General features: G+C 48.0%; 2 protein-coding genes across 4 annotated transcripts in view; one reads left to right on the top strand and one right to left on the bottom strand.

Annotated features, from left to right (window-relative positions):
- Positions 1–24,079, top strand: part of SND1 (staphylococcal nuclease and tudor domain containing 1) — a 417,958-nt gene that overhangs the window by 308,081 nt on the left and 85,798 nt on the right. For all 3 annotated transcript variants that reach the window (XM_007177207.3, XM_057550039.1, XM_007177206.3), the window contains one exon: positions 14,536–14,645. In XM_007177207.3, coding sequence (XP_007177269.2) covers positions 14,536–14,645 — 110 coding nt within the window. The remainder of the gene's footprint in view (positions 1–14,535; positions 14,646–24,079) is intronic.
- LRRC4 (leucine rich repeat containing 4) overlaps positions 829–24,079 on the bottom strand; it is a 51,740-nt gene continuing 28,489 nt past the window's right edge. Inside the window, exon 3 of the mRNA XM_007177205.2 lies at positions 829–1,542. Coding sequence (XP_007177267.1) covers positions 1,457–1,542 — 86 coding nt within the window. The 3' untranslated portion in view covers positions 829–1,456. The remainder of the gene's footprint in view (positions 1,543–24,079) is intronic.

Here is a 24,079-nt window from a genome sequence, read left to right as displayed (position 1 = left end):
CGACTGTCCATCTTGTTTTGTTGTATCTATTTTAGAGAGTAATTATTTAATGACACAAACTGTGGAAACTGAAAAATAGTTACATAAAACAGGCAACCACGTGGGTGTACAGCTTTTCAGAGCCCCTCAGATTCCTTACAAGAACGTGCCCTCTGGCATTTATTTTAAACGTAGATGCCTTGTAACAAGCTTCTTATACCCCAGCACTGGTCCTACTAGGCAGACGTGGAAGGGGGCACGCTTGAGGAGAAGCACTGCTCACGCTTGTGCGCGTGGGAGAGAGAGATGGCTTCCCCGCCACGTGCACCCCAGAGGAGCCGCTGTCCATGGTCTAAAAGGCTTCAGCTGATGGCATTTCTCTCTGGTTGTGATACTGGACGAGTCTAGCCTGATGGGGAGTGGGGCTGGGATACGGTAAAGCGTGACCTTGGAGCAGAAGGAAGTGAGAAGACACAAACGAGCCAGCATCGAAAGTTTTCAGGATGATGAAAGGGAACCTACAGGCAGCCTAGGGCTTGGGAAGAGACGTCCAGGGCGTGAGGCGGCAGAAGCGCAGCTCGTTGCTCCTTTTTCCCTGGAATGAAGCTTGATTCTCATGTACGCTCTGCCAGGGAATCCACCCGTTCCCGTCTCTGGCCTCTGCCCCTTCAGACACTCTCGCTGCGTGTCCATGCCCGTCAGTAGGTGGGTGCAGCCCCGGTGTCACTTCCCCACAAATAGCAGTTTCTGATTTGCGTCATTACGGCCACTGCGGTCCCCTGAGCGCCTCCTCCCTCTCTCTTCAGTCCGCCTCCCCCCACTCCCCTCCTCCCGCCCTCTTTCCTTGAATGTGTGAGCACATGCGAGCGTGCGCACACGCACACACCCCGCCTTGGTTGTCACAGCACCCGGAATCGCCATCAGGCAGCGCGCTTGATGGCGAGCTGTGTTTGGGGAGTTGATGGTCCCCACCGTCCCTCAACACACCACTGCCACTTCCTCACCAGTCGCACCCTTATCAGAAATCACGATTTGGGGCAAGCTTCTCGTCCGGGGGCTTATGCCTCATGCTGTCCTTCAACTGTGAGTAATGAGCCCACTGGAGCAGTTTTCCTGGCCCTTGAAGACGGGCCCAGCCTGAAGAGACTGGTTAATATCTCCCATTGGCTGCAAAAAATCAGGCAGCTTGTCTGTCAGGTCCCTGATTTTCTCCCTCCCTCTCCTCCCTTCTCTCTTGCTTTTCAAATGAAGCTTTGTACCCGGCGTCACAGTTCAAATCCTGGTGCTCTGGTGCCCTGTTGCCACACTGTGACAGGAGCTAAAAAGCCTCAATTAAGTGCGAGCTGTGCTTTCACTGTCCCACTAGCCACAGTGACGACTGAAATCATCGTTTCTTCAGGGCTGCATCAGTGGAAGGCAAAGGACGCAGAAATCCTTTTCTTTCCCTCAGGTCTCCCAAACAGGGAAGATAATCACTTCAATAGAACAGTCTTTCCCTGAATTCTGCAAAGTGGCTTCTAGGCAGTGGTTTGGATTTGCTGTTCCTTTTTATCCCCGATAGCCCTGTGAATGAGAGAAGGAAATGAATAGACTGCTTATCACCGCACCACCGGGGTCTCCAAGACAGAGTGGAAGCTGGCTGGAATGGAGGCCGCGACGGCCTCCACCTTCCTCAGGATGGGCTCCACCTCTCCCCACAGTCCCTCGAGGGCTCCCACATACCGGGGGTTCCTCCTGCACGGGTGCAGCTGTCTCTTGCTGCAGCCTCCTGCCTGGAGGGAAAGTCTAACTCTGCCTGGTCACCGGGAGACGGGGCTGGTACACAGCCTCTGCGCACTCCTCCCTGATCAGTCCGACTCAGGCAGCAGATTTCCCCTCCAAAGGTGCCTCTCTCCTCAGCATGTAAGAAGGGTTGCTCCCTAGTGAACGAGCCCCGCCACCCCACCAGACGTTTAATTCAGTTGACTAGAAAGGTGTTTCCTATCGGAAGACGCCCTTCATACTATCTAGGCTTAAGGAAGAAAAGCAGGAGAATGGTAGGAAATCAAAACCCACGTCTTGTGCGGGTGTTTAGTCTGGAGAACATAAGTCATGAGGATGAGCGGAAAGAGATGTTGTACTGTCTACAGATATTAGAAGGGCTGTCAAGTGGGTGATGGATGTTTTATGTGGCCCCAAGGAACTGGACCAGACTTTAGAAGGCCTAGAGGGTCAGGTTGTGGATCTCTGATTTTATGTGGTAAACTCTTGGAAGCCACTGAAGGGTTTTGAGCAGAATACTGTGCTTTAGGAAAATTAATCAGGCAGGAAGAATCAGGATAGGGGAAAATGGAGGGCAGGCAGGTAGATCAGAGGATTCTTGGCCAGAAGTGACAGGAGCTTGAACAAGCGGAGTTAGGTTGAGGATTGAGAGGATTCCATGGATCATATAAACAGCTATGGAGGTGGAATTAATGGAATCGATAAGACGTAGCAGTCATTAGGTTATGTGGACAAAGTAGGGACAAATCAACGATAAGGGAGATTCTTAGACTGAGGGCTTGCTAGTGCTGCAATCAGAATAGGGGACAAGGAAAGGAGCAGAGGCGATTTAGCAAGAAGATAAGTTTGTTGAGTCTGAGGTATTAGCAGGACAGTCAAGGGGGAGATACCTGTCAGACACTGGGGGATTGGGTTCTAGAGCTTAGAGGACAGTTCAGGCTTACATGTCTGTAGGTTCTGTGTGATCACAGTGATGGAGAACATGAAAATGGATGGGCTTTCCAAGGGAGGGTGCAGAGAGTGAAAAGAAAGAGGCCCAAGACATAACTGAGGGCAACAGCAGGAGACAAGACGAACAGCCCAGAGAGGGGACCCCAGTAGAGGGGAGGAAAGAATTTCACGACAGGGGTGGGGCACAGTGTTGCACACCATATAGAGATGGAGTAGGACTCCTGTTGAGAAGAGGTGATGAGATTTGTCAGTGAGGAGGTTACTTTTCCAAGTAGAGTAGAAAGATAAAGTCTGAGTAGCAGCAAGAAGTATGATAGTGAAAGTCTGTTGTCACGGAGTGGAAGGAAGCAATTGTGGTGAGAAACAGAGAAGGGCAACTCCAGAAATTTCAAAGTTTTGAATAGGGTCTGGGGGAGTAGAGTGGGAATAAAGGGGGCAGATGGCAAGTACAGGAGAGAAGACGTTCCTAGAACGGGGTGCGGGAGAGCCAGCGTGCGGGCACACACCTGTGCTTGGCGTTGGCTGCCTCAGCTTCCCTTGAGCCACATTTGCTTGCTTTTCACCTTCTCAGCTACACGACCGTGGGCTTTTTTAGTATCTTTATTATTATTATGCTATTACCTGTGCTGATCTTCTGGTTCTGGGAAGTTAAACTCTGTCTTGCCTGAACTTTTTTTTTTTTATAACTTTTTTTAGGGGGTTTGTTTTGTCTTTTTTAGTTTATTTTTGGCTGCATTGGGTCTTCGTTGCTGCACGCGGGCTTTCTCTAGTTGTGGCGAGTGGCAGCTGCTCTTCATGGCGGTGCGCGGGCTTCTCATTGTGGTGGCTTCTCTTGTTGCGGAGCACGGACTCTAGGCACGTGGGCATCAGTAGTTGTGGCACACAGGCTCAGTAGTTGTGGCTCACAGGCTCTAGAGTGCAGGCTCAGTAGTTGTGGTGCATGGGCTTAGCTGCTCTGCGGCATGTGGGAACTTCCCAGACCAGGGCTCGAACCCATGTCCCCTGCATTGGCAGGCGGATTCTTAACCACTGCGCCACCAGGGAAGGCCTGGACTTTTTTTTACCCAGCTTACAACATGCTTTAGAGCAAGAGTCGGCAAACTTCTTCTCTAAAGGGCCAGAGAGTAAATAGACACTGAAATTTGAATTTCATACAGTTTTTCACAGGTCACAAAATATTTCTTTTTCAACCATTCAGAAATGTAAAAGCTGTTCTTAACTCATAGGTTGTACAGAAACAGGCAGTGGGTTAGATTTAGTCCTCAGGAAGTTGTCTGCTGACCCCTTTTTTATGATGCTAACCAAAAAAAAAGTGAAGGCCAGTCTTCATCCACAGCCCAGAATTCAAGCTACTTATCAGGATAGGATGTATTTCTATATCCAAGATCAGCCTGTGGTCTTGAAGAACCTTGGCTTTTCAGAATTCCTCTCCTTTTTGGCTTGTTTTCATTTATTTCTTGAAGCATAAAGGTAGTGAGGTAGAAGGCTCTTCCTAAGAGCTTCTCAGCTCTCAGATTTTTATTCATTGTCCTTGCTTTGGGGGGTGTTAGTATTCCTGACAGTAGCTGGGTTTTTTCTTCTGCAGTTCCACTGGCTGAGCATACTAATCTCTAGACACTGGAATTTCACTTGCCTCAGGAGAAGAAGCTCAGAGAAATTATCTATGAGTGGAAAGCTCAGCAAAGGCAATGGTTTGGAAGTGTACTCCACACATCTCAGAACCATTTTGTTCAAATAACAACACAGCTTGGTTTAGAAAAAGTCACTCTAAATTTATGCGAGTAAGCACCTTTTACATTTGCCTGCCAGGTGTGTGGCAGGATACCTTCTGGAAGCTGGTAGTCGCAGGATCCACGTGCAGGTTTCCTGTGGCTTTCTCCGTACCTGTTCTCTACCAGCCTGGACAGGAGATTCAAATCGCTCTCTTTATCCATGAACATGGAATTTAAAAGACCAAGATTGGGGTTTGGGGGGTACCGAAAATGAGATTTATTTTTATAAATCCAGGTTTCATTTGATTCAGAGATAAAGTTACATGTTTAAAATAAGTCAGAAAAAGCAGAAGTGGAGGTTCTCATAGAAACCAGCTCGCCCTCGCTCAGCTGCGGGTTTGCGCTCGTTAGGTGCTGTCTCCGTGGTGCCACGGTGTTACGTAAGAGCTTGAGCCGTGCAGCGCCCTTGTCGCTGGAAAGACCACCGTGGGCCTGGCTCTTGACCTCAGATGCTTTGTCTTCTATGGAATGAGGCTGTGAGGTGGCTGTTTTGATATGGATCATTAGGAGAAACTCAATGGAAAACATTTGTAGAGGGCACAGTTGTTTCATTCTGCTCCTAGTTGGTGGTGATATTATTGCAGCTGCTGCTTACAGCAAACCCCCAAATGAACATGTGTATCGGGAAGCCGACAGCCTGCCATCTCCAACCTCCCCTTCACAAACACACCCCCAGAGAAAGCCTGGCTGGCTTCTTTATGGCCATGCGCTTGGGATGTCACGGGAAGGGAACGGCCTTGTTCATCAGTCAAGAGTTTTTTCTCCCTTCAAAAATCATTGTTTTCAGATCTTGCTCTGCGGTGGGGAGAATCATAAAAGGTTATTCTGATGCTGGCCCGATTGTTACCTGCCACACCAGCTCCACCTGAAAAAGCTCTTCTCCCTTTGGGGAATGATTCTTCGGTGTCTAAAGCCAATGATAAATCGAGTTGGATGAAGCCAGTTCTGCCCACTACCTGGCTTGCCAGACTGAGAGCCAGCAGTCCAGTGTGAGGCCTCTAAGCCATCCCTTCCTCATCTCCTCCTCAGACAGTGGTCAGTGATTTAGCATCTAACACTCACTCTCCTTAAAGTCCCAGAAGTAAGAGATAGTAGAGTTCCTCATAAACTCACCAAGCATTAACTAGTATGCACACGGGAACTCAAAAGAGGACACTGTTATCACAGGTTTGTTGCATCTATTTTTGCTAGGTTTTTCTCCTCTCTGGCGTTCGTTTAGCACACAATTATTCAGTATCTCTCTTACAGAGAGAACTAGCATACCCCTCACCTCCAATAACTGCAGAATGGGATCCACCATTGACAGGCTGATAACTGGAGATGAGACTTGAGACGTCACCCCTCTCCTAGTGGTCACACTATTGTGACTTGTGCTGGAGAAACTTGTCCCTCCCTTCCGTAGATGCCTCCCTCCATCCCTCCCTTTCCTCAAAGGGAGCCGAAATTCCCGTCACATTGTGGAGAATGGATCTCATTGCTCCTGTCCCCAATTAACTCTGGTTTCTGGTCTTTAAACAAATGCATCAAACATTACCAAATCAGGGCAACCTAATAAAAGTCTCCCCCAAACAACTGGAACTATGAAGTAAAAACAGCTTCAGTCTCGGCTTTTGCCCAGTTCCGACTCCCCTGACTACCATTACCTGAGGAGTTTGATCCCTTTAATTAGGATTCCTTCATTCTTCTTTTATCCCTTTATTCTCGTCACTGAAAGAGCCTTAGCAGTGACATGTTCCAGAATTGGCCCAGAAGATGCTGCCTCCCCCGAGGTGGTAACAAAATAGCGGCTTAGAGAACAAGGGCGAGAATGAAGAATCTGAGACAATGCAAATCCTGGTTTCGTTTCTGACCCTTTCAGTACAAACTGAGGCCTTGTATCGTGTGGAACTAACTCTTGGGAACCCACTGGTCTACCGTTTGCCTTGCTGTTTGGGCCATTTTGGGAACGTGAAAATATAGGACCAGCTGGTCCTAAGTGGGACGGTTTGCCGTTCTCAATTGTTAACTGACTCACTGACGACATTTGCAACTTGAGACCTCCAAATGATTTCTGCTTTAAAGCTTACGAGAGAGGACTGAGAGCAAGCTTTTTTGGTACACGAGGTGCATTACATTTCTGAGCTCCAGCAATGTACAGTGGTTTGGCTTTGCATGTAGGTTCAGGTGGTAACCACATTGCTTAAGGTTAGGCGGGTGACCTATCTGCCTCTGCCTTCTGTGCCGATGGCTTAAGAGTTCTGGATTCTGTTCTTGATGCTTAGGGAAAGAGGAGAAAAGTAAGAATGTGTCACTTTTCTTGGACTACATACGGAGTTCAATGTTTAACTCTCTGTGTGAAGTGGGGTTTTTTAAATTTTGTTTTTCACTGGGGGGAAGGATGGCAGGGGAAAGTATAGAAATGGAACTCATTGAATGCGGGGGTAGAAATCTCTGCTGAGAGTCTGTGAGGTATAAGTTGGCCAGCCGCAGCAGCAGGAACTCAGGCAGAGGTATTGGAGTGCAGTCAGTGTGACAGGAAGCTTATTTTGGTGTTCTTTCTGTGCCTTGCCTTGTCCTTGACGTTTACTCCAGGGGACTGTGTTTATATAGAAAGAAGGGAGAGGTGCCCGTGGTTTCCTATCTGGGAAACTTGCAGCATTTCATAGCGTGCTTACCCGGGGTCCTAGAGACCAGGGGTGAAGATGCCCCGTGACATGAGAGCGTCTGGTCCTCTGTCCCTTTCCCGGCTGTCTGTCCCCCAGCTCTGCTTAGCTCCGCTTTATCTGCTAGCCAGGCATGTGCCACGTGCTAGCCGATGAAGCCTGTGTTTGTTCCGAAAGCCCCGCCAGAACGGCCATTTTGTCTCCGCCATGGTTTGATCAACAAAATTTGTTAAAATTTCAGGGAGCAGTATTTAAAGCAGACGTATTTTGACTTGAATATTACTTAAGAAGTCTCTCCCTAAATATAGGAAGTAAAACCATAGCTCCCGGGTCTGCTGCTTTCGCAGAAGCCCAGGGATGGGCTTTGTGGCCACCTTTCGGCTTTAGGATCAAATAATTGCCTTTTCATTTCCATTGGGAAAGTTACTGATGACCCCGTGGTCATCCCCACACTAAGGTTTTCCGATATTTCGTCCAGATTTTCTTTCCCCTAATAATTACACCCCCTGTTTTTAGGCTAAGCATTTTCCCTCCTTTTTGTGTTTACACCTTTCAGATATTTGCAGTTTGTTACCGTGTCACCCTCTTAGTCACCGCTCAGCCGAGCTGTACAGATTTAAGCACCTTTAATCTGGCCTTTCCAGGCAGGCCTGCCCACCCCTGAGTCATCTTGCACTGCTCTCTGAGTGCGCTCCAGGCATGGCCGCCTGGAGCCGAACACGGGGCCACGGGTGGGAATTGTTCTCCTCCTTTGTCGAGTTGGAAACTGAACACAGCTGCGGTGCAGCAGCCTCAGGTCTCGCTCACACTGCTGGTCGGTGCTGCCCACGTCCCCTGTGTATTTGAGTTGCGTTTCCCAAATGTGCTGATTCAAAGACCCGTGGGGCAAAGGGTGTAGCTGTGCTTTCTTTTTCGTCCTTGAAGTGTTGTGTCACCATGGGGAAGTGGCATGTGTGTAATTAGGAATTCTGTCAGCCCCTCTCCTGGTATTTGCCTAAGATCTATGACCCTGACTGTTCATGAGCCATTTCCTTCTCTGTGTATGGACTTCTGTCCCAGAAGTATTTTTCACGAATGTTCATTCAACATTGCTTGAGGATCTACAGTGCCACTGGGTGCTAGGCAGTGTGTCAGATGCTAGAAATATCTGAATAAGATACAGTACCCACCCTAAGAAGCAATTTAGTTTTAGTTTAATTTGGGTTGGAAATGCCAGATTCTCACATAGGCTTGCTCATGGTAGCAGTGAGAGGAGAGAGCAGATTTATGGGAACATCCATGAAATTCTTAAACAGCATCCAAGGTGAGGTCAGATCTCCCAGATCCCGGAACACAGAGGGCGGTCGTGGGGCTGAGGTGGTTCCGGGACCTCGCTGCAGGTCTCTGGTGTTAGTGCGCCGGTGTTGATGCAGCGCCCTCCCCTCCTTCCTCCTCCTCCTGACGGGCTGATGTTCTGCATGCTGCCCGGTTCAAATTCCAGAAAGAATCTTTCTCACCTGTTACCTTTCATTTCTCTTTAGACAGAGCTTTTTTTTCCCCTCTGCCAGCCTGCTATAAATTGACTATCTTTGAATCAAGTGCAGTAGCAACTCTCCCCTCCCTCCCTCCCTCCCTCATTTCTCACCTTCTGCTCTGCCCTCCATCCCCAACTTCTGGTCGGGGGAGAGGACAGAAGCCAGGGTCATGTGCTGGAAAACAGCTGCCTGAGGCTGACCCTTAGCAAGGGACATGGCAGTGGCGAGCCCATGATTGACTTGTCTGGTGCATCCTCCCAATGCATCCACCTGCCGTAATCCAGTTATGTGTTATTTCTTAACATTCTTCACCCTACAGACTGAATGGTAAATTCCGTCACCAATAGCATACTTCATACGATGGCAGGGGAAAATAATATTGTCATGCTGCTAATTAAGTTTCACTAGGACAAAGCCAGTCTTTTTCATCACTGAGTTTTCACCTCCCAACCCACTGCCTAGCCCAGAGTAGGCACTGATGCGTATTTGTGAAACAGGGGGAGGGAAGGTCTGCCGAGGGAACTCGCCAAGTATCTGAAGTAGGCAGAGGGCGAAGGTGAGGTCTGCGTGCGTCCTCTGCCCTCGCCTCCATAATGTCCGATGCAGTAACGAGCACACAGTGGACAAGCAATAATCACCCTCAACTAATCCTTCCAGTTGGTTACTGTTTCCACTAGAGTTCTGTTTCCTGCTGTGAGTGCCTGGTCTCTTGTTTGCTGGACTAAGTGCCACTGTCTAGCGGAGGCAGATTTGCCATACTTGCCGTACTTCCCTTTCACTCCCAGTAAAGAAAAAGCCACCATGCTTTGAGCCCAGCTTGATTATCATAAAACTCAACATATAGTGTAAAATATTCAGAGCGATGCACGACTCTCTCACATAGCCATCAATAGACTCTTATATAGCCATTATCGTATCATTAACAAGAATTTGTCCTTTCATTCCACAGCTGACTGACCAAAGTGTTTGTGTTAATTGACCTAGTTAGTCAATGTCTCTAAATGTATAATTTCTTTTTAACAGAATGCTCTTATAGCCCAGCATTTTACATTGAGAGGAGGCACCCTATACTCAGGGAGTCAAGCCTTGGGTGGGAAATCTCAAAAGGGCATAACCCAGGTTGTAGGATTTTCTGGCTAGGGGAGAATTTGGAGTTTCCTCATTTTACAGACAGAGACCTTGCGGCTTGGAGAGAGGTTTTATACTTCATCAGTGGCAGAGTAGAAACCAGAAATGATATGCTGATAGCTAGTGATGAATTTTCTCTTTCTAAACTGTACAAGATCAGGCAAATCCTCTTTCTGTTTTGTTTTTAAGTAGTCTTGGTCAGCCATCGTATCCCAGAAAGCATAGAAAAGGAGTGAGGAATGATGGGTTTATTCCCTACAGGCAGGTCTGTCTGTCAGGCTTTAAAGAGGTCAGGGAGCCCCTGGAGCAGGGGCGGGTGTGGCTGGCCTGCCTCTCTGGCATCTGCCCTTGGCGGAAGTCAGCTGCACCTGCCCCGGGGGGGGGGGGTCTCTCTCTCCATTCTGCCCCCCACCCCGACCCCATCGTAGGGAAGGAAATGTTCAAGAATGCTGGGGAATTTTTTTTTTACAAAATGTTTGTGGTATATGAATGGGGTGAGCTTGGCAGTAGACCTGCACCTGTGGTGTTGGGAGCATAGCAGACTTAATGTGCCCTCGTCAGGGCCTTATCGGGAAAGACAGCGGTTGGTGGTGACGTGCACATTTCAGAACCGTGGGCTCTTCCTGGCCTGGCTGTGGAGGGCTTCTGGAACCCAGTGACACCTCGCTTCCTCCTCACCGTCTCGGGCACTCACCTTTGCCACCGGTGAGCCTGCCCAGCTCGGCCTCTGCAGTTGCTTTCAGAGACCCCAGCTTTCTTTCCCGTGATGTGCTTTCTTTAACCTTTTCTAAGTCTGTTGTATCGGTAACAAAGCGGCCCAGCCGGCCCAGCACTGCAGTGGCCTTTGAGTCAAGGTGCAGCGTGAACGGTGTTTCCTTACTGGTCAGGCTCTTGGGAAGGGAGGGCTCGGTGGGCCTATTCTTGCTGATGGCACGTGGCCTTCCCCTGCTTTCAGCAGCCGTGTCTGTCTTTCCAGCCTTACGATGGTACCTTGTTTGGCTTGCTCTCTGTTAGTGGACAGTATATTTCTCGCCCTGTTCCTTGATCCCTTGGGACACAAAAGCCAACTCCCGAAGCTGGTAAGTAAGCACTCAGTGTAGACTTTGACCTCTCCAGGAGGGCCGTCAGGGTGCCCAGCGTTCTGTCTTCACACCCCAGTCTTCTCCCGGGGTTCACCAAGCCGTGGGCCTTGCCCCACCAGAGGTCTTCAGTTAATTCAGTGTCATAACCGAATTTTTTTTCATTAATGAAATAGAGAAGACAGCGTGTCACGTGTAGTCACGATTGACCACTGCTCTGTGGAAACTTTGCCGTATATGTGTACATACCCGTATTTAAGTGTGGGGCGGGGTCATAATCAACGTTAAAAGTTTGAAAAACGCTCGTCTACACAGTCCGTCTACAGAAGTAGCTTGGCTCATAGGTTTCTAACACTCAGATATTCAATATTATAAAAACCCTTCCTGCTATCCTGGCCCCAGCTGTGAGCCCTGGTCTGGTAATAGATTCCACCTCGCCCACCCACTCCCTGTTTTGGGGTCCCGCCTAGGGCCAGAACCTAAGGGTTCCCTTGCCTCTGTGCTCCAGTCCAACAGTGCCTGCACCTCTGCTACAGTGACGACCCGGTGCCGAGGGCCCGTCCGCCGTTACGTGGAAACCCCAGCTGTGTCTCCACTCACCTGCCCGACAAGAAATCGCGTCCCCAGGCCTGCACTCCTGCCTTGTCTGACACCCTCTGGGGACAGCAGTGCTCAACTCCAAAACTGGGCATTTGCTCAGTGGCTTTAGCATCTGACAGCCTAGGGTTCAGATTGGCCACTTAGTAGCGCGGTGATTTGGGTCCTTAGGTCAATTCATAGATAGTCAAGGATGCTCAGTAAGTACTCATTTTTCCCACTCTTTGTCCTCCTAGCGCTTATACCTGGGTTTAGCTGGGTTTCACTGTTTGCTACCTGCTCCCACTGGATCTATTGTTAAGATGCAACCTCTCTCTATCCTAGTAAGTAGTGTCGACTCAGCCATCCCTGACCCTAAGCTGAGATGTGACATTGAGACAGGTTTTGACTGGGAAGGGGTTACTTCAGAGGAGACAGGTCCAAGAGAGGGAAGAGTCAGCCCAGCAGAAAGGGAAGTAAATGATAAAAGCAGAGATGGTATTCTTGTTCTCAAGCAAATTTTCTGTTCGCTTTCCTTTCTCTTACCTGCCTGCCTGACAGGAATTGATGTGCTTGGATGTGTTTACTTTTTCCACTTCAAGGGCAGGGAAACATCCTGGTTCAGCTTTCTCCTCTTGAAGAGCTGGAGCCCAGCTCCTGGCAAGTAGAGGGACAGTGGAACGTAGGCCCTCCTTCGCCTCTGGGTCCACATGCAGTGGTTGGTGTTTGGTCACCACGGGCCCATGGGTTTCTCTCCAGGAAGGTGATCTGAATCCATTTCAGCGTGATGTGTTCAGCTCCCTGGGCTCACGGGGCCATCTTGCTTCTCAGTTTAATCAGTTGGTGGTCTCCCAGGATTCAGAGAGGGCTGTGGGGGTCTCTTGCTCTCTTGAGACTTCACAATACCAAGGCAGCTACAGGAATAGAGTGGGGACATCTGCTCAGCTAGGGAGACTCTTTGGGTCCTTTAAGTGACACAACAGTCCACCAACAGCACCCCAGTTCTGCCCCATCCAAGAGTCAGAAACAAACTGAACACTTGTTTTCGCGTTACTCTTGTCTCCTCAGCAGTGCTTTACCTATGGTTATGTGACCAGAAGTTTCAGTAGAATTGTTTATTTTTCTTTCTGACAATTATAATTTTTGCTTAGTTCACAGATGCAGAATGAAAAATGTTTTTGGCTATTAATGTTGTAAGAATCATGGCTATCTTTCATTTTACTTGTTCCCCCATCTCTCCTTTCGAGGTTAATCTCAGGCTTTTTGCAAGGTTAATCTCAGGCTTTTTGGTTCTATGAGTTTATTGATGTCTTTTTCAAAAATCAGTTCCACTTCTCCCTCACAGCCTGGCACTGAAGTGCCGGGAGAGAGTGAGGCAGCCCTGGTGCTCTTGCCCAGGTGACGCTTGGGTAGGGCTTTCACCGTCCCCTTCTTCGTGTGAGGAGGAGAGTGGTCCTGGCACCAGCTCCAGCCGCACTCCTGCTGCGGGTTCTCTCCTTGTGCCGTGCTCCCCGTCCAGCGTTCTGTTTGATGTCGTGTGTTCCTTTTTTGAGGCTTGGAGAGAAAGCTCTGTTCTTGAGCTTCTGAAACACCAGGGTATAAACTATTACCTTTCCTCTGAGCTCCATGACCTTGAATCTGTGCTGTGGCCAGAAACATGAGCAGCCACCTGGCTTCATCCGTAAGGAATGTGCCTTGAGTCCCGGCAGTGGCGGCCCCTCTTCTCCCAAAGGCGCCCAGCAGGTGTCTGCAGTAGCCTAGCTGCCCTGCGGCCACGCCTCCCTGTGCCAGATCTTTTGTAACTTCACCCGAGGCTGTTTGTAAATAAGAGCTAACACCTTCCGGTCCTGCCTTATCGCAGCAGGAGAGGCCGGCAGTTACTTAGCGACACGGGCACTAAGTGCATATCCCTCCTCACCACCCCATATTTTGATTATTTTCTTTTCCTATGTCTCTAGCCTAGTTCAAGTCTTGGCTTCGTAATTACAGCTGCAGTTTGAATATTTTGGAAATATTTATAAGTCTAATCCAGACATTAAAATGTGACATAGTTCATGGCCTCTCACAGGTGACCACTGTTGGTGATAAATATTTGCAAAATGAATGCTTGAATCAAAGAGAAAGAAAAGGCAGTCTACATTGGTTAGGAGCACCTGTACTGTATAAAATACTGTCCTTGAATACATAGGAGTGTGAAGGGTAAGATTTTTGCCCTCAGGAATCTTATAGTCTAGTTTGCAGATTGAAAGATGACTGAGATTCTGAGAGTGGGTAATTGTGTCAGTGATAATAATGGTAAAATAATAAGAGCTAAAATGTATTGAACCTTTCCATATGTTGGGCATGGTACTAAATATTTTACCTAATAATCTCCCCTAGTTCACCCAACAGCCATGTGAAGTAGGTTTTTACAAATAGGACAACTGAGGCTTTGAAAGGGTTCAGTAACTTGGCCAAGGTCACAGATCCTAGTAAGTGACAGTTAGGGTGTGAATCCAGGCCTGTCTGGCTCCAGACACATGATACTTCATCAGGATTCTGTTTTTTCTCTCTCTCCTTCTAAATGAAATGCTGATGGTACTGTCGTCCCAAATATAGCCAGAGGACAGAGGGGGAAGCTTATTTGAAGAGGAAAATGACACCAAGTTAACACTTTTGAATTGGATGTGAAAGTCAGATAGTAAAGAGAAAATGGCTGGAATGGCTCTCAGGAGGCAGAATGGCTGGGGATATCAGTGTAATTTAGGTGAGAGAGCCATTTATGTAAGTGATGGTTAAAGCAGTGAGACTATAGGCCTGTAAGGAGCGAGGAGTCCAAGATGAGGATTCATGCCACATGTTGGGGTATGTGTGTTTCCTGCATATCTTATTTAGAACTCCCTGGATGGTCTTAATAATTCCCAGATTCTGTGACTGGGATCTCCTCTTCGCTGTTGCTGCTGTGATAGTGTTAGTTTTTCCCACCTCCAGCGAACTAAACGCCTCCCCTTCTACCACTGCCTCTGCCCTACCTCGTGTCATGGCATCCTGATCAAATGCCTGTCTCGTTACAAGGGTCAGGGGACCATCCTTGCTGGATACCAGGCCTAGTGGACCCCTTTCCATCACAAATTCTTCTTTTCTCCTGGCACAGGCATCGAATGCCCCCGAGGAGCCCGAAACCTCCCAGGCTTGGTGCAGGAGGGAGAGCCGTTCAGTGAGGAAGCGACGCTTTTCACCAAGGAGCTGGTGCTGCAGCGAGAGGTAGGGCATCTTCCAGGGACTTCTTGGATGAGGAGGGGGAGAAAGTGGGGCTCACTCGGTCTGATGGCAGAGATCAGTCTGTCCCTTTTTCCGGTGCTCGGCCTTCCATGGCCATGATCCATTCTGTGTCTGCCCACATCCTGTTCCTTGAGCCCTGCTTCACTGGCCAGCTGCCCTCCAATTGCTCCTCACCGTGGGCGTCCTGAGATGTGGGATGAACACCAGGCCGGCCCAGCCAGGATCCTAAGGCAGAGAGCTTACGGCCTTGCAGTCTCCTCCTTGGCGAATTAGCTGAGCTGCCTGCCTCCAGCTGGATTTAGAAGCTTGACTAACCCTGTCAGGGGCCAATTTTCTTTGAACGTTTATTTGTATCTTTTGAGTAATTGCATTTTCTGTAGCGGGTTTTCTGACTTAATTTAATTGTATTTTTGTTTCTGCCTGTTGGGCTGGCTCTTGCAGGCAGGAGTTAGGCTGCTCAGCTGCCATGGTGCCCATCTACCTGCTAATTTTTATCAAGTCATAGTCAACAGATCCATCTTCTTTCCAGGAGTATGCCAGTCACTCATCCTGCTAGGTGGGCACAAAAAAGGAACAGTGGGGAGTGTGCTGGGCTCAGGCTTAGGATTTTAGATCTGCCTTTTTTCCTTTTTTTTCTTTTTTTAACAAACCCATAGGATACCTCCTGCTTTAATGCAATATTATAATACACATAGAGTGAAAAAGATTATGGGGGTTCTAGAGGTTATCTTGCTCATGAGTCTTTGTAGGTTTTTGGGAGCAGATGTGTGGTCTTCTTTGGGTTGCTAAGTGATACAGATACCTGTTTATAAGCTTCCGCATCTCTCATTTTGATTTGAAACGCCAGTGAATATATTAGGGGGGGTGCTTAATGCCCTTAATTGTCTCGTCAGTCTCACATTCCGCTCTATTTTGTTTGTGGTCAGATGCATTTGTTTGTGAAGAAGCCATCCTTACGTTGGCATGCAAGGTGTCTTTCCCCTCCCCCCTATTTTGTAACTCCGAAACATAGGTTGAATTGTTAATCAGTTAAAGAGAGCTTCCCACTAGAGAAGTATTTCAAGAATCCAAACACTCCTGTTGTCTGTCAGTAGCTGTTGAAATTTTTTGACGTTGCACAGGAATTAGGTCGAAGGGCCAGATATTTTAGAATTTCCCTCTGTAATATCCCCTTTGGATAATGAACTACAGAGCTGTTTCATGTTGGAATAAGCAGGTGAGTGCCCTCAACGTCATGACTTAAAGATTTTACAGAGGGAGCAGGACCAGACGTTGGTCAGTTGGCTGTGCTTTGGATGGGGGAGGCAGTCCCCTCACTGGACCGCCTAAGACGTTTGTTAGTAACACCTTCAGCACTTACTCTCTAAGCCACATTTCTGTTCTTTGTCACCAGAGTCCTCTTCCTGTTGTTGCCCGTCTCCTAAAGCTTCTTTCCCTTTCTTTTTCAACTCTTGTTTCCCCAGCCACTTTTCTTCCTGATCATGTTTCTGGCCCGCTGGTGATATCCAAAAGCACAAGGGGGTCAAAGAGAATACTGACCACTGAAAGGAGTGAGTGGCCCAGAACTCTTTTACTCTCTCATGGTTATTATGACCTTACCTTTGTCTGTGTATTTGCTGGTATTTGATTGTTGAAAAAGATAAAAAGTTTTCCCCATTTTTGTTGGTGCCTCTGACATGTAAGTTTGCAGATCCTTAGTCTAATCCAAAGTTGATATTGATCTTTCTTGGTTGTAATGTCCCAATCTTTCATAGCCGTGGGTTGGGGCCTCTTGATCGAGAACATTTCTACATTTTCTTAGCTGCTTGTATGATTACTTGGGCTGACTGTTTTGAAAGGTCTTTATCCAGAGGAAAGATGGGTATGGCCTAAACAAAGGATAACTTGAGATTCTGACTGAAGGAACCAGTTACAGCCTACTCTCCTGGGCCATTTCCCTTTATATAACATATGAAAACTCTTTTCTGAACGGTGTAGGAATGAAGAGAGGGTTTTGTTTTGTTACAGGTTTATTCACTTACTTCTACCTGTATAGTACCTTCACTTTTATTCCAGGGGTTGTCCTGGGGAGCATTTCTCTTTGCCATCTTCCCCCCACCCCCCAAGGATCTAGAAAAGCCTGATGGATTGGTCCTCGGATGTAGAGGTCGTTCCCACCGTTAGGAGAAGGGCCGCGGGGCCGCCTGGATGGCTGAGCAGGGCTCCGCAGCCTCTCAGCGCACACGGCTCTCACCTTCAGGGCGGCCTCCACTCCAGGAACTCCTCTGGGGCCGAGCTGCTGTCCTGTGGGCCGAAGTTGAATGGGTTTTCTTACCTTGTGCCTGTTCCCTTGATAATCATGTTTAGCTCAGGTAATCAGGTGTTGTGAAGATGTGATTGGCCTTGACCCTGCCCCACCCCTCCTCTAAATTCTTTTTTATTATCTTATTTTTGGGCCAGGATTTCTCTACCCCCTGCCTGCTTTTCCCAGTCACTATAAATCTCTCTCGTGTAGGAAAGGAGTAAGTAGCACATGGATCTCGTGATTTCACAGCACCTCCTGGGCCCCATGTGTGATCCCACAGAGAGATGGCCATTAAGTTGGACTCCAGAACCCATAGACTGAATTGAGAAGGATGTGAAGTAGGGGAGAGACTGTGTAATGACCACCGCCCCTAGGTCAGCCCCTGCCGAGGAGCAGACAGAAAGCTGGGGTGTGGGGTGCCTGGCCCTGAAAAGCGACTCCTTGTTTATGAGGTGGGTTGTCTTAGCTTTGGGCAGACAGAGCAGGAATTGCTGCCTGTCTCCTTCTCAGTTTTGGGTGGAGACAGACTTGTAGTCTTTCCATCCCATATCCTCATGTGGAGCCTGTACCGTCTCACACGAGACTCCTCTCGTTTCAGCTGGCCCCCGTTATCTTGAGACCTGAGAGCCTGCTTTCCTGAAATGTGTTTTTACGATGACACTAGTCAGGACGGAGCGCCTGACATTTCTGGCCATCACTCAGCTCATTTTCCTGAGTGTCTCCCCTGCCACCTTTCATCACCTTTCTTCTTTTTCTCCTTTTTTCTACATGGTCCTTCTCCTCAGCCATTGGTTCCTCTTGGCTTTTGTTCCTTTCCCTGAGTCGGGAGTCTGGGAGGACTGTTCCAGGTCAGTGGTCTGGGTGTTCCGGTGGTGCTGCCAGCTTCAGGTCATTAACAGTAAGCTAGACACCATGTCATTACCTGATTCTCTTTGTGACCTTGAAGGCCAGAGCAGCCAAGAAACTCTGAAAGGCCTTCAACAGTTCTTCTCAGCCTCACTCAGCTGGTGTATAGCAGGGATGGGCAGACCCGGCCCACTGCCAGTTTTGTAAATAAAGCTTTATTGAAACACAGCCACACTAACCTTTTTATGTACTGTCTATGGCTCCTTTCATGTTATAACAGCAGAGTTGAGCAGTTACAACAGGATATGTGGTCTGCAATGGCTAAAAATATTTACTGTCTTTTTATCAGAAATGTTTGCTGACGGTGCTGTACAGGTTTTGTCAAGTTGGGTTTAAATGGCTTGGTACAGCCCTGAAAATGAGTTTGTTCTCATGTCCCCGGGCTTTGAGGGTGGGCTACTTCTGGACCACACAACATGAGATCATTGTGCCCCATTGGACGGCATGTGCTTGGTGACACCCCCTTTGCCAGGCACCCCCCCCCTCCCCCAATACAGCTGCCTCTTTCAGGCAATTCCCTGCCACACTGCCAAGGACAGGAAGATCTGGTGTAATTTCCCAGATGGGGAATTGTGCCCGTTGCTAGCGTCTTCCCAGAAGTAGTGGTGAGAGAGAGCATTAGATAACCGGCTTAAAAGTGCAGATGCCGAGGTTTTCACACTCCAGTTATCACGTGGTCTTATCACGTGGTAAGTGATTCTTTTCTGCCTTGGCATTCCTATCTAAAACATTGATCCAGCAATCCCAAGCCATCCTCTTCCTTTTGAGGCCCTTCCTGTGAATAAAACAGTCATTTGGGATCTCTCCACACCTTCGTTTCGGAAGGCCAGCTAGCCAGCCCTCGCTCACTGACCCACTGCTGCCTCTGCAGCTCTGTTGGGAAAACCTGCGCTTTTAGAGAGGGGGGCGTAAAGTATTATTAAAAGAGATCAGTGCTGCAGTTGAACCCTCTTCACAGTTCCAGGCTGTAGGAGGTGCAGCTCCTGGGGAGGGGCTGGGGGCTCATTTCCAAGGCCTTTCTCCGTGACCCCTTTGTCCTGAGATCTCCGAAACGGCCCTTTGCTGCTGCCTGGAAAATGACGTCCTCGTGCTGGACAGCGAGCCGAAAGCTCTGGCTGCTGCCCTGACCTATTTCCCTTCTTCCTGCTGGCATCAAGAGGGAGGATGTCCCCCCGGGGAGCTCATTCTGCAGGCTGCAGTGGCCCGGGCTCAGTCCTGGATGCCCTCCCTCCCACTACCCGTGCTCTTAAAAACAAAAATGCGTGAAAGCATTACAGGCAACTGTTGCCGTTTGAAGAGCAAGTATTTATGTTTCAGAGAAATATGGACTCAGCAGTGAATATTGGTATATATTTATGGAGGGGTTTGTCTGGGAAAGAATACTTAAATAAAAGGAAAGTGGTTCCTTCTCCTTTGTTTCAGCACCAAGTGTGCTGCAGCTCGTCTGAAAAAGATAAACCGGTCTAAGCAGTTCACCACTGATGTAAATAGCGTTTTCCCCACGCCCTGTCTTTGCCCAAAGCACTGTGGTATGTGCCCTGTCACCCTTCCTGCTCCTGTCTGTCTGTGTGGGCCCCTTCCCTGTCCAGGAGACGCGTGGGAGGCGGAACAGTAGCCGCATTACTTCTCCAGATCAAGGCGATGAGGGATGGTTCCAACCACGGGGAAATCCACCAGGGTGGAGGACACCCACTGCTCTCCGACTCTTGTCAGTGCCGTGCCCCTTGGCAGCCCTTGCTGAGCCGGGAATAACAACCTACTGGAAAAGCAAGCCAGCCGTCCAGCAATGTTGCACTTACTTGTACAAAGACACCCTATTCTAGATTATCTCTACCACTTCCCAGGAAAGAGGGAAGGCAGTAAGGACAGCTTTCTAAACAGCTCTCTTATCGCAGGAGGCGTTAAAGGCTATTTGGGGGCTAAGGCTTTTCTCACCTCCCCGCACATTCTTGACAGTTCATCACCCACCAGGGGTCTTTCAGTCTGTTTTTTCAATTAATTTAAGACTATTTTCTTTGACAGGGTTGGGAGGGGGTCAGGTAAAGACTCTCTGTCTTAATAGTGATCAATTTTGTATAGCGTTTTCTAGTGCAAAAGTTCTTTCATATATAATATTTTGTTTTAATCTCACAGCAAACTTATAAGAAAAATATTATCCCAAGATTTACAGTTCTGGAAACTAAGATGCAGAGTGAACTGCCTCTATTCACAGAGCTTATTGTAGGACAAATACCAAAACCCAAATGTCTGTATTCCCAATCGAGTGCTTTTTCTCCCCCAGTCTTGCCAGTTTTGCTATTAGAAGGTGGTCATTCTTTTTAGCCATACTGTATATTTCTCAACCCTCAAATGTCTAGAACTAATAAATTAGTAGAGGATCTCCCTAGAGGTCCAGCACTGACTGAGTGGTCAGTGCCACTGGGTCTGATTCTGGGGGCTCTCAAGACTGCAGAGGGATCTGAGGAATTTGCTGTGGCCCTGCCTCCCAAAATATCGACTCTCCTCTTGTCACAGTTCTTGTATCTTTTGAGTGCCTGATTCCTGCTTCATCTGTTGCTTGGCCTTTATGGGCCTTAATTTTTGTATGATTCCTCGCTAACCTGTCTTCGTATCAGTTTGATCATGTATATCCATATTTCTATTTCTAACCTTTCTTAAAAGAGAAATCTTGACTTAAGTGCATTGTTTATAAATACGTAACTCCCCGTTGCGTCTGGGATGAAGTTTAATCTCCTTAGTTTGCGTATATCCTTGATAACCTCTCAACTTCATATATCACCACTACTCATTCCACAATCTGCACCTCATCAGAACTGACTTTATTATACTCAGGATTCCCCATGCATAACATTCCATTCCATCTCTCCCACCCCTTGGGTCAGCTTGAGCTCTCCACCCAGTATACCAACCACCCCCCTTCTTTGCTCTCTTATTCCCACCTGTCCTTCAAGATATGCCTCCTCCTCTCAGAAGCCCTCCCTGGATCTCTCAGGCTGGGTGAGATGGCCTTCTGTCAGTCCCCAAAGCACCTTGTCCATACAGACATCTGTCATATACTGGCCAGTGATGTTGAAGGCATCTGTCTGTATTGGTTTCCCCACTAGATTGTTAGCTCCTCAAGGTCAGGAAGCATGCTTTTGTCTTTGTTCTTCGTATCTTACCTCGTGTGTAAGAGATACTCAATAGATAAATGTTCATTAAATCGACTGATTGATTCCCTGTGACCTAATTCTGGAGATTGGGAAGAAGGCCTGTTCTTGTCTGTTACAGTTCTTCGGGAAAGCTCTCTAAGCTTAGCATTTGCGGGGCGGAGAGGGAGTCTCTGGAGTATAGAGGTTGGACACACAGCTGCTAATTTAGGAACTTCTCATTGAAAAATTCCATTACTCAGACCTGACTGTGTGCTTCCTATGGGACCCTGACCTCCCTGGGTCTCCTCATCTTACAGATGGGGTAATAAGATAATGGTATTTGAATGCTTTGTTCTGTTTTTTTTTTAATTCCAGTGTTCACAAAGAAAGTGTTAGTGTCCCTTCCCCACTCTCCTAATATAGACTACTTGTCTCTTTCCCTCCCTGGTTGTTTTCCATCCTCTGCTTTTGTTGATCTAACTATTAAATGAGGTGAAGCGTTTATTTTGAAGTTCAGATTCCTGTTCACTGATAGGTTGTAAGCCCCACGTGAATACCAGGCTGTTATCTGCTCACTTACAGCCCCTTCAATTCTGGGCTCCTGGCCCTTGCCAAGTATCTCTAAAAGCTCTAGAAGGAGGGCCTTCAATTCCCATTCTAGTCCCATTCAGTGAAAGTGGCATCAGAGTGAGTATAGGTGAGGCTAAAATGAAGACTGTCACATTGTCCTTTCTTCCCCCTTCCCCTGGCTGCTGGTCCCCCTTATCGGCTTTTAAACTCCTTGGGAGCCAGTCACCGGTCTCTTCCCAAGCAAGCTCAGCAGCGTGTGCTGATGGGTGCCAGCAGTGTGCTGGCTCCAGTGGGATTCCTCTCTGCAAAGCTGCTGGCTCAGCTGGCTGTTGTCTGTTCCCCTATTCTTCAGCTTGGAACTTTCATAGCTAGTCAAGCATAGAATTGCATCCATTCTTCTGAAATAGCTGCTGGGCCTAATCCTTCATTGGCTTGGCCAAGATCCTATTACCTGTAATTATGTCATACAGCCTGACTGGTATAGGTTTGATAGGCCTCACTGCCCTCCAGAGGCTAGTGTTTGCATCCCGGGCTGGCTATTGGGATTGTGGGCAGAATAAGGTTTAGGCCCACAAGAGATTTGGCCTCCTTAGGATATATGGGAAGGTCTCAAGAAAGTAATTCTATCTCAGGGAAGAAAATCCTTTTCAGCAGAGGTATTCTTCCTTTCCCTGGACAATGGGTCCCTACTATTGTAAACTCTTCCTTGACAGACTTCTGTATTTTTTCTGCCAGTTCAGTTTGGTTTTTCTTAATATTCCTTCCAGCACAAGGAAATTAGAGGTATAATCTTTAGACCTGCCGCATTCTGTTTCCTCCACAAGTAGAAGCCTTGGCAATGCTAAGGCAGTCCCTGGCACTGGTTTTTCCTTTCCATCTTTAGTTCTAACCCACATCAGTCCCAGAGTAAAGCTGTAAAAGGCTCAAACATGACTTCCTCTTGCATCTTTCTGCTATAATAGTCCATAGTACTTACTTTGAACTTCATCTAAATTGAGGCCTGGAAGCGAGTATAGTGGGCAGTGATTGCCGCTGGAGAATGCATTTACTGGTTTGCTAACAGATTATCACTACAAACGTAAGGTCGTAAAAATCCTTCAAACAGAGCCTTGCTAAGCAGAACCCCTGCCACCTATGGTATTCGATACTATCTGCCTGTCTGACATAAAACGATGTTCTTTATGAGTCATCCCTGTGGAAGATGGCTATTGCCAGGCACATTCAGCCTCCTGGTCTACCTTCTGTAGAACTATGGAGAGCCTCTGACCTGGAACAAATGGAGAATTGCAATCAGGAGGTAAGAGACTGCTGGACTCCTCAGAGGTAAAGGTGCCTGCCGGGTGAGCTGGGTGCCATTTATTTTAATTTAGATATCTCTTACCCCTTCAGTCACCCTGGATGTTCACTGCTTCTTAAGCTTTGGTTAGGGTTCTCTTTTAAAAAAAAAAAAAAAAAGGCAGGGGGAGCTAACATTCTTAATATAATGACAGAGGGCTGAAGAAAAGGGACTCAGAATTTGTGTTTTTCACATGAAATCCCTTATTATGAAGTCTGTCCACTTCTTTCTGGAAGCCTAATCTGGAAATTAGTTCTGTTTCATTAATACCTTCCGACTAGCAGATAATATTTACTTTCCGCACGCAAGACGGCCTCATACAGACTGCCCACTCTGTTTCCAGAAGAGCTTCACCTCAGACCCCAACACATTGGCCCACGCCCATGTAGACTTGAGTGTGAGCTTTCATGCTGGCATGTTCAGGGGTTTTCAGGCCCCATGCCTCCCTGTTCTGTTTGTCCTAACTATTCCCAGACACGCCCACTGCCTGAATGTTAATAATCCCCTTGGAATTATATAATTCAACTGATATCATTTTAGAACACGGCTCTTAATAGACAATAGCAGGGCTGCCTGAGCTGCCCGCAAAGAAAAGCGGACTATAGATTGCATTTGCTCTCCAGGTAATACTAGCATTCTGGTTTTTTTTTTTTTTTTTTTTTTTAAATTTTATTTATTTATCTATTTATTTATTTATTTTTGGCTGAGTTGGGTCTTTTGTTGCTGCGCGCTGGCTTTCTCTAGTTGCGGCGAGCGGGGGCTACTCTTCGTTGTGTTGCGCGGGCTTCTCATTGCGGTGGCTTCTCTTTTTGTGGAGCACGGGCTCTAGGCGCGTGGGCTTCAGTAGTTGTGGCACGTGGGCTCAGTAGTTGTGGCTCACGGGCTCTACAGCACAGGCTCAGTAGTTGTGGCGCACGGGCTTCGTTGCTCCGCGGCATGTGGGATCTTCCCAGAGCAGGGCTTGAACCCATGTCCCCTGCATTAGCAGGCGGATTCTTAACCACTGCGCCACCAGGGAAGCCCAGCATTCTGGTTTTTCACGTGTGACTCCCCCAGGGACACAAGCCTGACTGCTCTGGTGGATGAGCCAACCTTAACCCTGCCCTCTTCTTGCCATTAGCATGCCCACTGCTTGTGTCTGTTGCCACGGACTGGACGAGATCCTCTGGGTTCCAAACCTGGCTTATAG

This window comes from Balaenoptera acutorostrata, chromosome 7 (assembly GCF_949987535.1).
Source record: "Balaenoptera acutorostrata chromosome 7, mBalAcu1.1, whole genome shotgun sequence".
NCBI classification, from domain to species: Eukaryota; Metazoa; Chordata; class Mammalia; order Artiodactyla; family Balaenopteridae; genus Balaenoptera; species Balaenoptera acutorostrata.
The sequence above is the reverse complement of the archived record's forward strand: the minus strand, read 5'-3'. Positions and strand labels throughout refer to the sequence as shown.